We start from the raw sequence: 19,341 nt of genomic DNA on the forward strand, positions 1-19,341 counted from the left end.
AATGTTAATCAGGCCTTGCTGTTTAAATTTGGCAGGAGCGAAATCTGTTCACCCGGATTTCCTGACCGCAATCCAGCCCTCCCGTTCCCTACCTGCCTCCAAGTTAAAATCCTACCCAATAATCTGGAACAAAATTAATTGGCATTTGGAAAAATATGAGTTAATAAATGAAAGTGAGCACAGATTTATCAATGGCAAATTGTGTTTGACTAACTTGATTGAGTTCTTTTGATGAAGAACAGAAAGGGTTGATAAGGGTAGTGCGGTTGACTCTGTGTATATGGACTTTCAAAAAGCATTTGACAAAGTACCACATAATAGACTTGTTAGCAAAATTAAAGCCCATGGGATTAAAGGGTCAGTGGCAGTGTGAATACGAAATTGGCGGTGAACAGTTGTTTTTCAGACTGGAGGAAAGTATGCAGTGGTGTTCCCCGAATATCAGTATTGGGACAATTGATGTTTTGATATATATTAATGACCTGGACTTTGGTATACAGGGCATCATTTCAAAGTTTGCAGATGACCAGAATCTTGTAAATGTAGTAAACAAAGAGAGGATAGTAGCAGACTTCAGGAAGACATAGAGAGACTGGTAAAATGGGCAGATGAAATTTAACGCAGAGAAGTTTGAAATGATGCATTTTGGTAGAAAGAATGAGGCGAGACAATATCAACTAAATTATACAATGTTAAAGGGGGTGCAGTTTGGTATCTGGGATGAGGGACTTAAGTTATGTGGAGAAACTGGAGGAGCTGGGGTTGTTCTCCTCAGAGCAAGATGGTTAAGATGAGATTTGATAGAGGTGTTTAAAATCATGAATGGCTTTGATAGAGTAAATAAGGAGAAACCGTTTCCAAAGGCAGAAGCATCGATAACCAGAGGACACAGATTTAAGGTGATTGACAAAAGAAACACAGGCAACATGAGGAAATATTTTTTTACACAGTGAGTTGTTGTGATATGAACGCACTGCCTGAAAGTGAATTTGATAAATGCTTGAAGAGAAAATAAATTACAGGGCTATGGGAAAAATGTGGGGGAGTGGGACTCATTGGATTCCTCTACCAAAGAGCCGGCACAGGTAAATGGCCTCCTTCTGTGCTGTATCATTCTATGATTTTATGATAATTCCGCTGGAAATGTATTGTCATACAGATTAGAAGGACCAGGTTTGCTCCTGGGCTGCAATTTGCTTCTGTGCCCCAGGACTAAAGCAAGGAAAAATTAGCTAGTTTTCTTTAACCTGATTGCTATCCAATGTAAAAACAGAAAATGCTGGAAATCTCAGTGGGTCAGGCAGCATCTGTGGAGAGAAACAGAATTAATGTTTCAGGTCGATGCCCTTTCATCAGAACTGGCAAATGTTCGAAATGAACAAATTCTTAAGGAGCACTGAAAGGGGGAGGGGAGGCAAGAACAAAAGGGAAGGCCTGTAATAGGGTGGAAGACAGGAGAGATTTGAGAGACAAAAGGGATGATGGGCTGATGTGAGATGGTAATAGCAGAAGTTAGAAAAATATTAGTTTAGTTAGGGTGTGAATGGCAAGATAATTATCAGCTGCCATGAGAAACAAAGAGAGAGAAAAAATACATCTGAGCAAAATATGGGCAGAGGTTAAGATCTGAAATTGTTGAAATCGATGTTGAGTCCAGAAGGCTGTAAAATGCCTGAACGAAAGATGAGGTGCTGTTCCTCGAGCTTGCATTGAGCTTCATTGGAACAGTGCAGGAGTCTGAGGACAGAGATATCCGAGTGGGAGTGGAGCGGAGAATTAAAGTGACAGGCGACCGGAAGCTCGGACTGAACGGAGGTATTCCGCAAAGCGATCACACAATCTGCGTTTGGTCTCCCCAATGTAGAGGAGACCACATCGTGAGCGGTGAATACAGTATACTAAATTGAAAGAAGTACAAGTAAATCGCTGTTTCACCTGGAAGGAGTATTTGGGGCGCTGGACAGTGGGAAAGGAGGAACTAAAAGGGCAGTGTTGCATATCCTGCGCTTGCCAGGGGAGGGGGTGCTGGTGGTGACTGCGGAATGGACCAGGGTGCCGTGGAGGGAGCGGTCCCTTTGGAATGCTGAGGTGGAGCGGAGGGGAAGATGTGATTGGTGGTAGGATCATGCTGGAGGTGGTGGAAATGGTGGAGGATGATCTGTTGAACATGGAGGCTGGTGGGATGGACCCCTGTTGTGGTTCTGAGAGGGAGGGGAAGGGGTGAGAGCAGAAGTGCAGGAAATAGAACGGACAAGGTCGAGGGCCATGTTAACTATGGTGTAGGGGCATCCTCGGTTGCCAAAAAAGGAAGACATATCAGAGGCTTTCGTGTGGAAGGTGGCGGAGAAACTGGGAGAATGGAATGGAGTCCTTACAGAATGCGGGGGAAGTGTAGTTCAGGTAGCTGTGGGAGTCAGTCATCATCATAGGCAGTCCCTCGGAATCGAGGAAGACTTGCTTCCACTCTTAAAATGAGTCCTTAGGTGGCTGAACAGTCCAATATGAGAGCCGCAGTCCCTGTCACAGGTGGGACAGATGGTCGTTGAGGGTAAGGGAGGGTGGGACAGGTTTGCCGCACGCTCCTTCCACTGCCTGCGCTTAGTTTCTGCATGCTCTCGGCAATGAGACTCGAGATGCTCAGCGCCCTCCCAGTTGAATGCTTGTCAATAGTCTATCCCCAGAAATGGACACCGAGAAGTCGAGGAAGGGAAGGGAAGAGTCGGAGATGGACTATGTGAAGGTGAGGGAAGGGTGGAAATTGGATGCAAAGTGAATGAAGTTTTCTAGTTCAAGGCGAGAGCAGGATACGGCACCGATACAATCATCAATGTATTGGAAAAAGAGGTGAGGGAGGGGACCCAAGTAGGACTGGAACAAAGAATGTTCCACATATCCCACGAAAAGGCAAACATAGCTAGGAACACCTTTAATTTGGAGAAAGTGAGTGGAGTTAAAGAAGTTGTTCAATGTGAGAACAAGTTCAGCCAGGCAGAGGAGGAGGAGGGTGGTGGTGGATTGGACCTCTGCTCGAGGAAGAACTGGAACGCCCTCAGGCCATCCTGGTGGGGAATGGAAGTGTAGAGGGTTTGGACATCCATAGTGAAAAGTAGACGGTTGGGGCCAGGAAACTGGAAACTCTTAAAGTTGCGGAGGGCTTCGGAGGAGTCGCGGATGTAGGTGGGAAGAGAGTTGGCAAGGGGAGAAAAAATAGAGTCGAGATAGGAAGAAATCAGTTCACTGGGGCAAGAACAGGCTGAGTTGATGGGTCTACCAGGGCAGTCCTATTTGTGGATCTTGGGAAGGAGGTAGAAGCGGGCTGTGCGGGGTTGGGGAACTATGAGATTGGTGGCTGTGGAGGGAAGATCTTCAAAGGATATGAGGTCAGTGTCAGTCTGGGAAATTATGGCTTGATGTTCAGTAATGGGGTCATGGTTCAGGGGGAGATAGGAGGAGGTGTCAGAATTGCCGATCTCTCTCTGCAAGGTAGAGGTCGGTCTGCCAAACAACAACAGTGCCACCCTTGTCAGCAGGTTTAATGATGAAGTTGGGGTTGGAGTGCTGCAAGTTCAGAGGGAGATAGGTTGGAGTGAGTGAGGGGAGCAGAGAAATTGAGACGGCCAATGTCCCATCGGCAGTTCGCAATAAAGAGATCTAGAGAGGGTAAGAGGCAAGCGGGAGGGGTCCAGGTAGAGCGAGAATTCTGAAAATGAGAGAAAGGGTCTGCTGTGCGGAGAGAAGACTCCTGGCCGAAGAAGTGGGCACAGAGGCCAAGGCGATGGAAAAAGAGCTCAGCATCGTGCTCGAAATTCATTGAGGTGGAGACGCCTGGGGATGAAGCTCAGGCCTTTGCTGAGGACTGATCATTTGGGGTCAGAGAGGGTAAGGTCAGAGGGGATAGTGAAAACACAGCAGGGGGTGAGATTGGAAGAAGGGATGCGGTCAGAGGGAAGTTAAGGAGAAGATGGTTCCGAAGGGGCGTTGGTATCCAAGAGTTGTTGAAACAACTATTGCTATCCAATGTGTTTAGTCTGAAAAGTGTACTTGTGAGGACAGGATCAGGTGTGGCTATGATATGCTCCACAGCTAAACAGTTTCCCATATCCACTGTCTAGGCTCAAACATGAAGAATTGCTACTTGGGGCAAGTTATCAGAGGGTGGTCAGTGCTCGTTGACACATACACCAACAAGACTCAATTCCTTCAAGAGAAAATGAGGGAGAACTGGCAAAGCTGTTGAGGCAAATTTAAAACATGCAAGTAGATTCTGATGGTTGGCCAACAATGAGTTCTTAAATAAAATCAGAAAATGCTGGAAATCTCAGCAGGTCAGGCTGTGGAGAGAGAAACAGAGTTAACGTTTCATGTCGATGACCCTTCGTCAGAGATGGAGTGTTCGGAAAGAACACATTCATAAGAAGCGCTGAAAGGGGGAGGGGAAGAAAGAACAAAAGGGAAGGTCTGTGATAGGGTAGAAGACAAGAGAGATTAGAGAGACAAAAAGGATGATGGGCCAAATTGAAATGGTAATGCTAGGAGTTAAAAATTAGTCAAGATAGGGTGTGAATGGCGGGATAATGACCAACTGCCATTAGAGACGAGGAGAAAAAAAGAAACAGGCTTGGGGGGAGGGATTTGTGCCTCAGTAGGTAAGTTTGGGCATCTGGGCACTGCGTCAGGAGGAGCAGCGCTAAGGAAGGTGTTGTACATCTCTCTTGGCGCAAGGATGGGAAACTCCCGAGCTAAAGAGCCGGCCTGGGAGAGCTCCAAGAGACGTTCTGGGGGGTGGGGAAAAAAAACACAAAAATATTCCCAAAACATTACCCACGCCACCACAACACAAATCGCTAAAAAAAATTTTAAAAAAAACAATCACACTTACCTTAGGAGTCCATTACTCACCTCTTCATCAACAGGATGGTTGGACCGCCTTGATTTCCCTGGCGGTCATTGCAAATCGCGGTTCTGAGTGGACGGGTCGGGCAGGAGGTCAAACTCATGCCAGTGTCGCAACATGGGGCATTGCATACCGGTGTAGCTCTTCCGGGTGGTGCTGCTCCGCGCTGCCACAGAACTGGACCCCAGGATTGCTGCGGGGTGCTGGAGGCTGACCACCCACCCAGAAAACCTCACCTCCGCATCTGGAGTGAAAAACGGAGTGCAGAAGACCGGAAAATCCAGCCCATTATCTGGTCATTTATTTAATTGCAGTTTGCGCACAATTGGCTGCTGTATTTCTGTACATTACAATTGTGAATACGCTTCAAAAGTACTTCATTGGCTGTGAAATGTTTTTGGATATCTGAGGTTTTGAAAGGTGCTATATGAATGCAAGCTTTTCCTTTCCTGCAATGGATTGTGGGAAAATTTGTCTGTCACTCAGAGTGTCAGTCTACTAGAATCTCGAAAGCCAACTGTGATCGTGAGGTTGCCAACTGGGTTTAACAACATACACCATTAAAATTAAAATCCTGGAGGTAGTTTAGTTTTGTTTATCATCATTGTTCTAAAATTTATTTTCCTGTAATTCTTTTCAGGGATGGCTCTCCAATGAATTATCAGGATTTTGATTATCAATCTGTACACAGACGGACAGTAGGGGTACAAACCGATTACAGGGACAGTGAAACACAAACTGAGCCATATTCTCCAGAATATGTGGTGCAACCTGGATCGGCTCCTGAACTTCTTATTCTTGCTGCATTGAAATTTGGTGAGTCATATATAAAAATCAATGACAGTTAAAGCAGAGTAACGTAGTACTAATGTATGATCATTTGAGGAGCATTCAAGGCTGCTCTTTCAGATGTGATGTAAATAAAGTTAATGTAAATATGAAGTGATACATTTTGATAGAAAGAATGAGTACATGAGGGACCTGGGAGTGTGTGTGCACAAATTGTTGAAGGTGGCAGGGCAGGTTGAGAAAGCCATTAAAAATGCATACGGGATCCTAGGCTTTATAAATAGAGGTATAGAGTACAATTGTGTGGAAATGATGATGAACCTGTATAAAACACTGGTTCAGCCCTAACTGGAGTACTGTGTCCAGTTCTGGGCACCACACTTTAGGAAGGATGTGAAGACCTTGGAGAAGGTGCAGAAAAGATTTACGAGAATGATTCCAGAAATGAAGGTCTTCAGTTACGTTGATAGACTGGAGAAGCTAGGGTTGTTCTCCTTGGAGCAGAGAAGATTGATAGGAGATTTGATGGAGGTGTTCAAAATCATGAGGGGTCTGGACAAAGTAGATAGAGAGAAACTGTTCCCATTGGCAGAAGGGTCGAGAACCAGAGGAAACAGATTTAAGGTGATTGGCAAAAGAATCAAAGGCGATGTAAGAAAAATCTTTTTTATGCAGCGAGTGGTTGGGATCTGGAATGTACTGACTGAAAGGGTGGTGGAGGCAGACTTAATCTTATCTTTCAAAAAGGAGTTGGATAACTAGCTGAAGGGAAAAAAATTGCAGGGCTACGGGGAAAGTGCAGGGGAGTGGGACTAGCTGAGAGCCGACACGGGCTCGGCAGGCCAAATGGCCTTCTTCCATGCTGTAACCATTCTATGATTCTCAATAATTCCCCCAAGTTGTTCCCCCTCCAAATAAATATTTAACCAACCAAACAGGGTGAGGTCCAGGGTTTAGCGTAAGGCCCAGACCGCCCTAAGTGGAGGAAGTGCATCCAAGAGGGCGCTGAGCACCTCGAGTCTCAACGCCGAGAGCATGCAGAAATCAAGCGCAGGCAGCGGAAAGAGCGTGCGGCAAACCAGTCCCACCCACTCCTTCCCTCAATGACTATCTGTCCCACCTGTGACAGAGTCTGTGGCTCTCGTATTGGACTGTTCAGCCACCAAAGAACTCACTTCAGGAGTGGAAGCAAGTCTTCCTCGATTCCGAGGGACTACCTATGATGATGATGATGGTCCAGGGTGCACAAAATTCAGGGAAATGAAAAATATTGTGAACACTTATTTTTGCTGCTTGTAAAAGCTCACATCTGTCTTAAGTGCTTGTTTTCACATCTGTGTGTAGCATGGTGACTCATCTGCTAAACCTACGTCTCCTTTTATAAATTTGATTCTTGATAATGCCAGTTGATTTGCTTTTGCATTGCATCATTGGCATTGTTGTGATGTAATCTTGGCTGTAGATGAAAATCAAGTGTGCTGCATAAAATGAATAATTGTAATTCAGTGCACTATTATTGATGCTACCTGAAAAAGAGGTTAGCAACAAGCTTTAGTTTAAAAGAAACTGGTGTGAGGGTTGCCAAATAAAATAACCTTTCAAAACAAAAGACAACTTATATTTTAATGATTTAAAAACTCCGATTTCATGCAGTGAATGAGCCCTACAGATTAGGAAGGGTCCATGTTCGATTCGCTATTTGTGTTGAGTTGACTGATCTTAACCAGTATGGGGGTAAAGAGGCTACAGCTGGCCTCAGTGCTCCTTAGGGATGGAAAAATCAACTAGGACTCCTGCTTCTGAATGCTTTCCTGTGACCCTTGCTGAAAGTGCTCATATTTAGTCTTTAGGTGAGGACAGAATCAAATTTGGCAGTGGTGCCCACACATTGACTAGCTTGCCAACAGTCTTATCTAGGCTCATAAATAAATAACGCCCCCTTGGGTCAGGTAGTGGACGGCACCTGATACCCGTGGAACTATAACTCACCAAGCAGTCAATGCCTTCAAGAGATATGGGGAGAAAATTGATGAGAAAATTAAAAAAATTAAAGAAGGGTGAGGCCAGTAGCAGCATTGCATGCACATGTTTGTCTAAAGTTCTCTTGATGCACTGGGCTATGAAGCAGTCTTGTATTTCATTTATTAATTCTGATTCTAAATTGGTCGGGTTATGCAAGTTTATATTTTGCTGATTGAAATCACCCATTAAATTAGCTACTCATATAGAAACATAGAAACATAGAAAATAGGTGCAGGAGTAGGCCATTCGGCCCTTCTAGCCTGCACCGCCATTCAATGAGTTCATGGCTGAACATTCAACTTCAGTACCCCATTCCTGCTTTCTCGCCATACCCCTTGATCCCCCTAGCAGTAAGGACCTCATCTAACTCCTTTTTGAATATATTTAGTGAATTGGCCTCAACAACTTTCTGTGGTAGAGAATTCCACAGGTTCACCACTCTCTGGGTGAAGAAGTTCCTCCGCATCTCGGTCCTAAATGGCTTACCCCTTATCCTTAGACTGTGACCCCTGGTTCTGGACTTCCCCAACATTGGGAACATTCTTCCTGCATCTAACCTGTCTAACCCCGTCAGAATTTTATATGTTTCTATGAGGTCCCCTCTCATTCTTCTGAACTCCAGTGAATACAAGCCCAGTTGATCCAGTCTTTCTTGATAGGTCAGTCCCGCCATCCCGGGAATCAGTCTGGTGAACCTTCGCTGCACTCCCTCAATAGCAAGAATGTCCTTCCTCAGGTTAGGAGACCAAAACTGTACACAATACTCCAGGTGTGGCCTCACCAATGCCCTGTACAACTGTAGCAACACCTCCCTGCCCCTGTACTCAAATCCCCTTGCTATGAAGGCCAACATGCCATTTGCTTTCTTAACCGCCTGCTGCACCTGCATGCCAACCTTCAATGACTGATGTACCATGACACCCAGGTCTCTTTGCACCTCCCCTTTTCCTAATCTGTCACCATTCAGATAATAGTCTGTCTCTCTGTTTTTACCACCAAAGTGGATAACCTCACATTTATCCACATTATACTTCATCTGCCATGCATTTGCCCACTCACCTAACCTATCCAAGTCGCTCTGCAGCCTCACAGCATCCTCCTCGCAGCTCACACTGCCACCCAACTTAGTGTCATCCGCAAATTTGGAGATACTACATTTAATCCCCTCATCTAAATCATTAATGTACAGTGTAAACAGCTGGGGCCCCAGCACAGAACCTTGCGGTACCCCACTAGTCACTGCCTGCCATTCTGAAAAGTACCCATTTACTCCTACTCTTTGCTTCCTGTCTGACAACCAGTTCTCAATCCATGTCAGTACACTACCCCCAATCCCATGTGCTCTAACTTTGCACATCAATCTCTTGTGTGGGACCTTGTCGAACGCCTTCTGAAAGTCCAAATATACCACATCAACTGGTTCTCCCTTATCCACTCTACTGGAAACATCCTCAAAAAATTCCAGAAGATTTGTCAAGCATGATTTCCCTTTCACAAATCCATGCTGACTTGGACCTATCATGTCACCTCTTTCCAAATGCACTGCTATGACATCCTTAATAATTGATTCCATCATTTTACCCACTACCGATGTCAGGCTGACCGGTCTATAATTCCCTGTTTTCTCTCTCCCTCCTTTTTTATACCCTTCCTATTTCTTTACATAATAATTTAACCTTCTTATGCTGACCTGGTGGGCTGGTCATTACTATCAGCCTGGATTGTTTTGTTTGTCTAAACAGAGTAGTTCATTCTGAATCTGCATGCATTCTTGCCTCATGAATGCTGGCATGTTAATGCTGAGCATTATAATGATGGTCTTTTTCTCTCTTTCTCTTTCTTTTTATTTTCTTTCTTCTTTCTCTTCACAGCCTGCCTTTAGTATTTTATTAAAACTGCGGGGCTTGGAGAGGGAAAGAAGGAAAGAAAAAATTGTCAGACTGTGAAACTGAGAATTACTGGTGCAGTCTGTACAGGTGGGACAAGTATTTTTTCACTGCTGGAATTAGGTTGTCCCAGACAATATGAGACATTTGTAGACATATGCTACCTAATGAATTTCTGAACTGTTGTTTAATTCCATGAACATCCCCATCCTCAATGATGGCAGAGCCCAACACGTGAGTGTGAAAGTCAAGGCTAAAGCATTCGCAACCATCTTCAGCGAGAAGTACCGAGTGGATGATCCGTCTCAGCCACTCCTGAGGTCCCCACCATCACAGAAGCCAGTCCTCAGCCAATTTGATTCACTCCACGTGATATCAAGAAATGGCTGAGCACACTGGAAACCTAAAAGCTATGGCCCCAACAACATCCCGACTGTCATGCTGAAGACTTGTGCTCCACAACTAACCGCGCCTCGAGCCAACTTGTTTCTGCACAGCTACAACACTGGCATTTACCCGACAATGTGGAAAATTGCCCTGGGATGTCCTGTCCACAAAAAGCAGGACAAATCCAATCTGGTCAATTACCACCCCATCAGTCTACTCTCAATCATCAGCAAAGTGATGGAAGGTGTCTTCGACAGTGCTATCAAGTGGCACTTACTCACCAATAACCAGCTTACTGATGCTCAGTTTGAGTTTTACCAGGACTACTCAGCTCCTGACCTCATTACAGTCTTGGTCTAAACATGGACAAAAGAACTGAATTCCAGAGGGGAGGTGAGAGTGACTGCCCTTGACATAAAGGCAGCATTTGACCGAATGTAGCATCAAGGAGTCCTAGTAAAATTGAAGTCAATGGGAATCGAGGGTGGGGGGTGGGGGGGGTGGTTGGAGAAACTCTCCACTGGCTGGGGTCATACTTAACACAAAGGAAGATGATTGTGGTTATTGCAGGGCAAATCATCCCAGCCCCACAACATCGCTGCAGGAGTTCCTCAGAGCAGAGTCCTAGGCCCAATCATCTTTAGCTGCTTCATCAATTACCTTCCCTCCATCATAAGGTCAGAAGTGGGGATGTTCGCTGATGACTGCAGTGTTCAGTTCCATTCGCAATTTCTCAGATAATGAAGTAGTCTGTGCCTGCACGCAGCAAGACCTGGACGACATTCAGGCTTGGACTGATGAGTGGCAACATTCGCACCACAGAAGTGCAAGGCATGACTATCTTCAATAAGTGGGAGTCCAACCAGCCCCCCTTGACATTCAGTGGCATTACTATCACCGAATCCCCCATCATCAACATCCTGAGTGTTACTATTGACCAGAAACAAGACTGGACCAGTCACATATTCTGTACTTGCAGCTCCACCAACACTCAAGAAGCTCAACACTATCCAGGACAAAGCAGTCCACTTGATTGGCACCCCACCCACCACCTTAAACATTCACTCCCTCCACCACCGGCGCACCGTGGCTGCAGTGTTTACCATCTACAAGATGCACTGCAGCAACTCGCCAAGGCTCCTTCAACAGCACCTCCCAAATCCAAATGAAAAGAAACATACTGAAGGAAGTGTATCCAATTGTAACATTCACATAGAGTAATCCTCTGGTATAAGGTTTACTGATAAATTCTAATACATTCAGCATTTTTGCACAAACGTGTTCCTCAGCTGCAAAATAGAGGATGCAATGTACAATAGATACAATTGTCCTGTGTTCTGTGTAAAGATTATAGGTATAACTTGTGTACAGTTTTTTTTAAGTAAATGTAAATTAGGCTTCTGAAGAGCAAACAGGATCTGTCTTGTCATAACAATCCTTGAACATTTGTAGAAAATCTTTGCTTTCTTCTTAAAGTATATTCAGTCTTTTTTTCAGCTACTGAATGAATGGTACTCTCTCATGTGATCGCAGGCCGAGGCTTACCAGCAGGCTTAGCAGAAGTGGAGATGATTGAACGCGCACGAGCAAAGCGTGCTTGGGAAGCTACTCTGCCTCCATTGAGTGATCGCTGGCAACTTGAGAAGAGGATGAAGATGATGGAGGTTATGGAAAGAAAGGAGTGGGCATTCCGGGAACAAGAAATTGAAAAGTAGGCATTGTGCTCCTAACATAGATGAGGCTGCACACAGGGAGATTAAAGTAACAGTGACCTGTCTTTAATAAGACACTCCAGAGAGAGAAACAGGCCTTAGGGGCCGGCTTATATACAGTGCTCCCAAGGGATGCTGGGATCCCTTGGGACTTCAGGGAATGTGCTCCCTGGTGGCGGAACATGGGAGTGCATGCTTTGCAGATACACAACATCACTCCCCTGCCCACCCCCCCAAAGTCAAAGTGAAAACTATTTACAAGGTGAGGCGGTTAGGAGCCTTTCTTTTCCTGGTGCACCGCCTCAGTACAAATGTCTGTTCTGGTGTGTTGGCTGTGCCCTCGCTGGGCTGGCGTGTTGTTGGCCCTGCAGGGCTGCTGGGTGAGCCTGGTCTTGCTGGGCTGTTGGGCGTGATGGGTTCGATTTCCTTGTCCGGCGTGATGTCGTTGATCCTTTGGGTGTGTGTTGTGGGCTCGAAAAAGGTGGTGTCTGCTGTGGGTTGTTCAGGGCAGTCTGTGAACCACAGCCTCGTTTGGTCCAGGTGCTTTTTGCAAATTTGTCCATTGTCTAGTTTGACTACAAACAGCCTATTCCCTTCTTTAGCTATCACCGTGCCCGCGATCCACTTGGGACCATGTCCATAGTTTAGCACATACACAGGGTCATTCAGATCAATTTCCCGTGACACATCGTTTACATTTTGTTGTTGCCGCCTGCTCGCTACCTGATCATGCAGGTTGGGGTGAACCAGCGAGAGTCTGGTTTTAAGTGTCCTTTTCATGAGTAGCTCAGCTGAGGGCACCCCTGTGAGCGAGTGGGGTCTCGTGCGGTAGCTGAGCAGTACTCGGGACAGGCGGGTTTGGAGTGAGCCTTCTGTGACTCGTTTAAAGCTCTGTTTGATGGTTTGTACTGCCCGCTCTGCCTGCCCATTGGAGACTAGTTTAAACGGGGCCGAGGTGACATGTTTGATCCCACTGCGGGTCATGAATTCTTTAAATTCGGCACTGGTAAAACATGGCCCGTTGTCACTGACCAGTATGTCAGGCAGGCCGTGGGTGGCAAACATGGCCCTCAGGCTTTCAATGGTGGCGGTGGCGGTGCTTCCCGACATTATTTCATATTCAATCCATTTTGAAAAAGCATCCACCACCACCAGGAACATTTTACCGATAAACGGGCCCGCATTGTCGACATGGATCCTCGACCATGGTCTGGAGGGCGAGGACCACAAACTTAGTGGTGCCTCCATGGGCGCGTTGCTCAACTGAGCACACCCGCTGCATTGCCGTACACAGGACTCTAAGTCAGAGTCAATACGGGGCCACCACATGTGGGATCTGGGTATCGCATTCATCATTACTATACCCGGGTATGTGCAGTGGAGATCCGAGATGAACGTCTCCCTGCCCTTTTTTGGTAGCACTACGTGGTTACCCCACAACAGGCAGTGTGCCTGAATGGACAGCTCGTCCTTTCGCCGCTGGAACGGCTTGATTAGCTCTTGCATTTCAACGGGGATGCTGGCCCAGCTCCCATGCAGTACACAGCTTTTTACTAGGGACAGCAGAGGATCTTGGCTGGTCCAAGTCCTAATCTGGCGGGCCGTGACAGCTGATTTATCATTTTCAAACGCTTCCATGACCATCAACAAGTCGGCGGGCTGCGCCACCATCAACAAGTTTGCAGGTTGTGCCCTTTCCACCCCCGTGGTGGGCAATGGTAGCCGACTGAAAGCATCTGCACAGTTCTCGGTGCCTGGCCTGTGGCGGACGCTGATAGTGCGAGTGCCCACCTTTGTATGCGGGCTGAGGCATTAGTATTTATCCCCTTGTTTCCAGCGAACAGGGATATGAGGGGCTTGTGATCGGTTTCCAGCTCAAATTTGAGGCCAAACAGGTACTGATGCATTTTCTTTACCCCGAACACACACGCTAATGCCTCTTTCTCAATCATGTTGTAGGCCCTCTCGGCCTTAGACAAGTTCCTGGAGGCATAGGCGACAGGTTACAACTTCCCCGCAATGTTAGCTTGTTGTAATACACACCTGACTCCGCACGACGACGCATCACATGCTAGCACAAGTCTTTTACATGGGTTATACAATTCAAGCAGCTTGTTGGAGCATAAAATGTTTCCGGCTTTCTCAAAAGCAATTACTTGTTTTTTTTCCCCATACCCAGCTCTCACCTTTACGCAATAACACATGTAGGGGCTCTAAGAGGGTGCTTAACCCCAGTAGGAAGTTACCAAAATAGTTGGGGAGTCCCAGGAACGACCGCAGCTCTGTGACGTTCTGTGGCCTGGGCGCGTTCCTGATAGCCTCTGTCTTGGCATCTGTGGGCCGAATGCCATCCGCTGCGATGTTTCTCCCCAAAAACTCCACTTCTGTTGCCATGAAGACGCATTTCGACCTCTTCAGCTGCAGCCCTACGCGATCCAGTCACTGGAGGACCTCCCCCAGGTTTTGTAGGTGCTCCACGGTGTCCCGACCCGTGACCAATATGTCATCCTGAAAAACCACCGCGCTTGGTACCGACTTGAGTAGGCTCTGCATGTTCCTCTGGAAGATCGCTGCAGCCGACCGAATTCCAAACGGGCATCTGTTGTAGATGAACAGTCCCTTGTGCGTGTTGATGCAGGTGAGGCCCTTCGAAGACTCCTCCAGCTCCTGCGTCATGTAGACCGAAGTCAGGTCGAACTTGGTGAACATAGAAACATATAAAATAGGTGCAGGAGTAGGCCATTCAGCCCTTCGAGCCTGCACCGCCATTCAATAAGATCATGGCTGATCATTCCTTCAGTACCCCTTACCTGCTTTCTCTCTATACCGCTTAATCCCCTTAACCGTAAGGGCCATATCTAACTCCCTCTTGAATATATCCAAAGAACTGGCATCAACAATTCTCTGCGGCAGGGAATTCCACAGGTCAACAGCTCTCTGAGTGAAGAAGTTTCTCCTCATCTCAGTCCTAAATGGCCTACCCCTTATCCTAAGACTATGTCCCCTGGTTCTGGACTTCCCCAACATCGAGAACATTCTTCCCGCGTCTAACCTGTCCAGTCCCGTCGGGATCTTATATGTTTCTATGAGATCCCCTCATCCTTCTAAACGCCAGTGAATAAAGGCCCAGTTGATCCGGTCTCTCCTCATATGACAGCCCAGCCATCCCTGGAATCAGTCTGGTGAACCTTCGCTGCACTCCCTCAATAGTAATAACATCCTTCCTCAGACTAGGAGACCAAAACTGAACACAATATTCCAGGTGAGGCCTCACCAAGGCACTGTACAACTGCAGTAAGACCTCCCTGCTCCTATATTCAAATCCCCTAGCTATGAAGGCCAACATACCATTTGCCTTCTTTACCGCCTGCTGGACATGCGTGCCCACTTTCAGTGACCGATGAACCATGACACCCAGGTCTCGTTGCACTTCCCCTTTTTCTAGTCTCCCGCCGTTCAGTTAATATTCTGCCTTCATGTTTTTGCCCCCAAAATGGATAACTACACATTTATCCACATTATACTGCATCTGCCATGTATTTGCCCACTCACCTAATCTGTCCAAGTCACCCTGCAGCCTCTTAGTGTCCTCCTCACAGCTCACACCGCCACCCAGTTTAATGTCATCCGCAAACTTGGAGATATTACACTCTATTCCTTCATCCAAATCGTTAATGTATATTGTAAAGAGCTGGGGTCCCAACACTGAGCCCTGCGGCACCCCACTAGTAACTGCCTGCCATTCTGAAAGGGACCCGTTTATCCCGACTCTCTGCTTCCTGTCTGCCAACCAGTTCTCTATCCATTCAGTACATTACCCCCAATACCATGCGCTTTGATTTTGTACACCAATCTCTTGTGCGGGACCTTGTCAAAAGCCTTTTGAAAGTCCAAATACGCCACATCCACTGGTTCTCCCTTGTCCACTCTACTCGTTACATCCTCAAAAAATTCCAGAAGATTCGTCAAGCATGATTTCCCTTTCATAAATCCATGCTGACTCGGTCCTGTCACTGCTTTCCAAATGGGCTGCTATTTCATCCTTAATGATTGATTCCAACATTTTCCCCACTACTGATGTCAGGCTAACCGGTCTATAATTACCCGCTTTCTCTCTCCCTCCTTTTTAAAAAGTGGCGTTGCATTAGCTACCCTCCAGTCCATAGGAACTGATCCAGAGTCGATAGATTGTTGGAAAATGATCACCAATGCATCCACTATTTCTAGGTCCACTTCCTTAAGTACTCTGAGATGCAGACTATCAGGACCCGGGGATTTATCGGCCTTTAATCCCATCAATTTCCCGAACACAATTTCCCGCCTAATAAGGATATCTTTCAGTTCCTCATTCTCACTAGACCCACTGTCCCCTAGTACATTCGGAAGGTTCTTTGTATCTTCCTTTGTGAAGACAGAATCAAAGTATTGGTTCAATTGGTCTGCCATTTCTTTGTTGCCCATTATAAATCCACCTAAATCCGACTGCAAGTGACCTACGTTTGTCTTTACTAATCTTTTTCTCTTCACATATTCATCGATGCTTTTGCAGTCAGTTTTTATGTTCCCTGCAAGCTTCCTCTCGTACTCTATTTTCCCCTTCTTAATTGAACCCTTAGTCCTCCTCTGTTGAATTCTAAATTTCTCCCAGTCCTCAGGTTTGTTGCTTTTTCTAGCCAATTTATATGCCTCTTCCTTGGTTTTAACACTATCCTTAATTTCCCTTGTTAGCCATGGTTGAGCCACCTTCCCAGTTTTATTTTTACTCCAGACAGGGATGTACAATTGCTGAAGTTCATCCATGTGATCTTTAAATGTTTGCCATTGCTTATCCACCGTCAACCCTTTAAGTATCCTCTGCCAGTCTATTCTAGCCAATTTACACCTTGTACCGTCGAAGTTACCTTTCCTTAAGTTCAGGACCCTAATTTCCGAATTAATTTTGTCACTCTCCATCTTAATAAGGAATACTAGCATATTATGGTCACTTTTCCCCAAAGGGCCTCGCACAACAAGATTGCTAATTAGTCCCTTCTCATTACACATCACCCAGGCTAGGATGGCCAGCTTCCTGGTTGGTTCCTTGACATATTGGTCTAGAAAACCATCCCTATTACACTCCAGGAAATCCTCCACTGCATTGCTACCAGTTAGGTTAGCCCAATCTATATGTAGATTAAAGTCGCCCATGATTACTGCTGTACCTTTATTGCACACATCCTTTATTTCTTGTTTGATGCTGTCCCCAACCTCACTACTACTATTTGGTGGTCTATACACAACTCCCACTAGCGTTTTCTGCCCTTTGGAATTCCGCAGCTCCACCCATACCGATTCCACATCATCCAAGCTAATGTCCTTCCTTACAATTGCATTGATTTCCTCTTTAACCACCCTGCCTCCTTTTCCTTTCTGTCTATCCTTCCTAAATGCTGAATACCCTTGGATGTTGAGTTCCCAGCCCTGGTCATCCTGGAGCCATGTCTCCGTGATACCAACCACATCGTATCCGTTAACTGCTATCTGCGCAGTTAATTCATCCACCTTATTCCGAATACTCCTCGCATTGAGGCACAGAGCCTTCAGGCTTGTCTTTTTAACACACTTTGCCCCTTTTGAATCTTGCTCTAATGTGGCCCTTTTTGCTTTTTGCCTTGGGTTTCTCTGCCTTCCACTTTTACTATTCTCCTTTCTATCTTTTGCTTCTGTCCCCCTTCTATTTCCCTCTGTCTCCCTGCATAGGTTTCCATCCCCTGCCATATTAGAACGTCTTGCCTCCTGCCAGCGTCGCAAATAGGTCATCTGCCTTAGGTAGCGGGTATTGGTCCTGTAGTGAGAAACGATTAATAGTTACTTTATAATTGCCGCAATTCCTGACCGTGCCATCACTTTTGAGTACTGGGACAATTGGGCTGGCCCACTCCCTGAATTCCACTGGGGAGATGATGACCTCGCGTTGCAGCCTGTCCAGCTCGATTTCCACTCTCTCCCTCATCATGTGAGGTAGCGCTCGTGCCTTGCGAATGGGTCGTGCCTCTGGGACCAAGTGGATCTGCACCTTCGCCCCGGAAAAGTTTCCAATGCCTGGCTCAAAAAGGGAAGAAAATTTGTTAACAACCTGTGTACATGAGGCCTCATTGACATGTGACAGCGCTCGGATGTCATCCCAGTTCCAGCGGATTTTGCCCAGCCAGCTCCTTCCAAGCAGTGTGGGGCCATCGCCTGGGACAATCCAGAGTGGTAGTTCGTGCACCGTGCCCTCGTACGTGACCTTGACCATGGCGCTGCCCAGGACAGTGATAAGCTATTTGGTGTATGTTCTCAGTTTCGTGTGGATGGGACTCAGGGCTGGTCTGAGTGCCTTGTTGCACCACAGTCTCTCAAACATCTTTTACTCATGATGGATTGGCTAGCGCCAGTGTCCAGTTCCATGGCTATGGGTAAGCCATTTAATTTTATGTTTCGCATTATAGGTGGACATTTCGTCGAAAATGTGTGCACTCCGTGTACTTCAGCATCTGCCTCCTCTCTCTGAGGCTCGAAATTGCTTTGATCCACCATAGACCGATCTTCCTCTGCCACCTGGTGGTTAGCAGGTTTTTAGCTCGTCTGCAAGCTTGTTGGAGGTGCCCCATTGTTCCACAGCTCTTGCAAACATACCCTTTGAAGCGGCATGAATAGGCTGAATGGAGGCCTCCGCAACGCCAACAAGGTGTGAATTGCCTTGCATTCATCCTTTGTTGCAGACTCTGAGTCATCTGGATACCCCTGAAGCCTGCTGGCAGTTGCAGGCTCGTGGTTTCTGCCCTGTACATTTCTGTTCACAAACACAGTTCCAGTTAATTTATGAACATTGCTAGCACTTATGTGATGAGAGATTTGTTTGGTGTTATCACTGGTGGACATAAACGCTTGTGCTATCGCAATGGCCTTACTGAGGGTCGGTGTCTCTACAGTCAAAAGTTTTCGTAGGATGGTCTCGTGGCCAATGCCCAGTACAAAAAAGTCTCTGAGCATTTGCTCCAGGTAGCCATCAAGCTCACATTGCCCTGCACGTCGCCTTAGCTCGGCGACATAGTTCGCCACTTCCTGACCTTCAGATCGCTGGCACGTGTAGAATCGATACCTCGCCATCAGCACGCTCTCCCTCGGGTTAAGATGCTCCAGAACCAGTGTACACAGCTCCTCATACGACTTATCTGTGGGTTTCACTGGAGCCAGAAGATTCTTCATGAGGCTGTAGATCGGTGCCCCGCAAACCGTGAAGAGGACTGCTCTCCTTTTTGCAGCGCTTCCTTCTCCGTCCAGCTCATTGGCTACAAAATACTGGTCTAACAGTTCGACATAGGCTTCCTAGTCCTCATCCTCCGAGAACTTCTCCAGGATGCCCACAGTTTGCTGCATCTTTGTGTTGGATTCGTATACTCGTCGCCAGTTATTGTGTTCCTAACACAGATGAGACTGCACACCGGGAGGTTAAAGTAACAGTGACCTCAGTCTTTAATAAGAGACTCCAGAGAGAGGATCAGGCCTTAGGGACCAGCTTATATAGTGCTCCCAAGGAATGCTGGGACCCCTTGGGACTTCAGGGGATGCGCTCCCTGGTGGCGGAACATGGGAGTGCATGCTTTACAGAAACACAACATCAGGCATT

General features: G+C 46.6%; 1 protein-coding gene across 3 annotated transcripts in view; it reads left to right on the forward strand.

Annotated features, from left to right (window-relative positions):
- Positions 1-19,341, forward strand: part of cfap91 (cilia and flagella associated protein 91) — a 208,104-nt gene that overhangs the window by 59,939 nt on the left and 128,824 nt on the right. For all 3 annotated transcript variants that reach the window (XM_070893569.1, XM_070893568.1, XM_070893570.1), the window contains exons 6-7: positions 5,535-5,710; positions 11,512-11,689. In XM_070893569.1, the coding sequence (XP_070749670.1) occupies positions 5,535-5,710; positions 11,512-11,689 (354 nt within the window). The remainder of the gene's footprint in view (positions 1-5,534; positions 5,711-11,511; positions 11,690-19,341) is intronic.

Source organism: Pristiophorus japonicus, chromosome 11 (genome assembly GCF_044704955.1).
Source record: "Pristiophorus japonicus isolate sPriJap1 chromosome 11, sPriJap1.hap1, whole genome shotgun sequence".
NCBI lineage: Eukaryota > Metazoa > Chordata > Chondrichthyes > Pristiophoridae > Pristiophorus > Pristiophorus japonicus.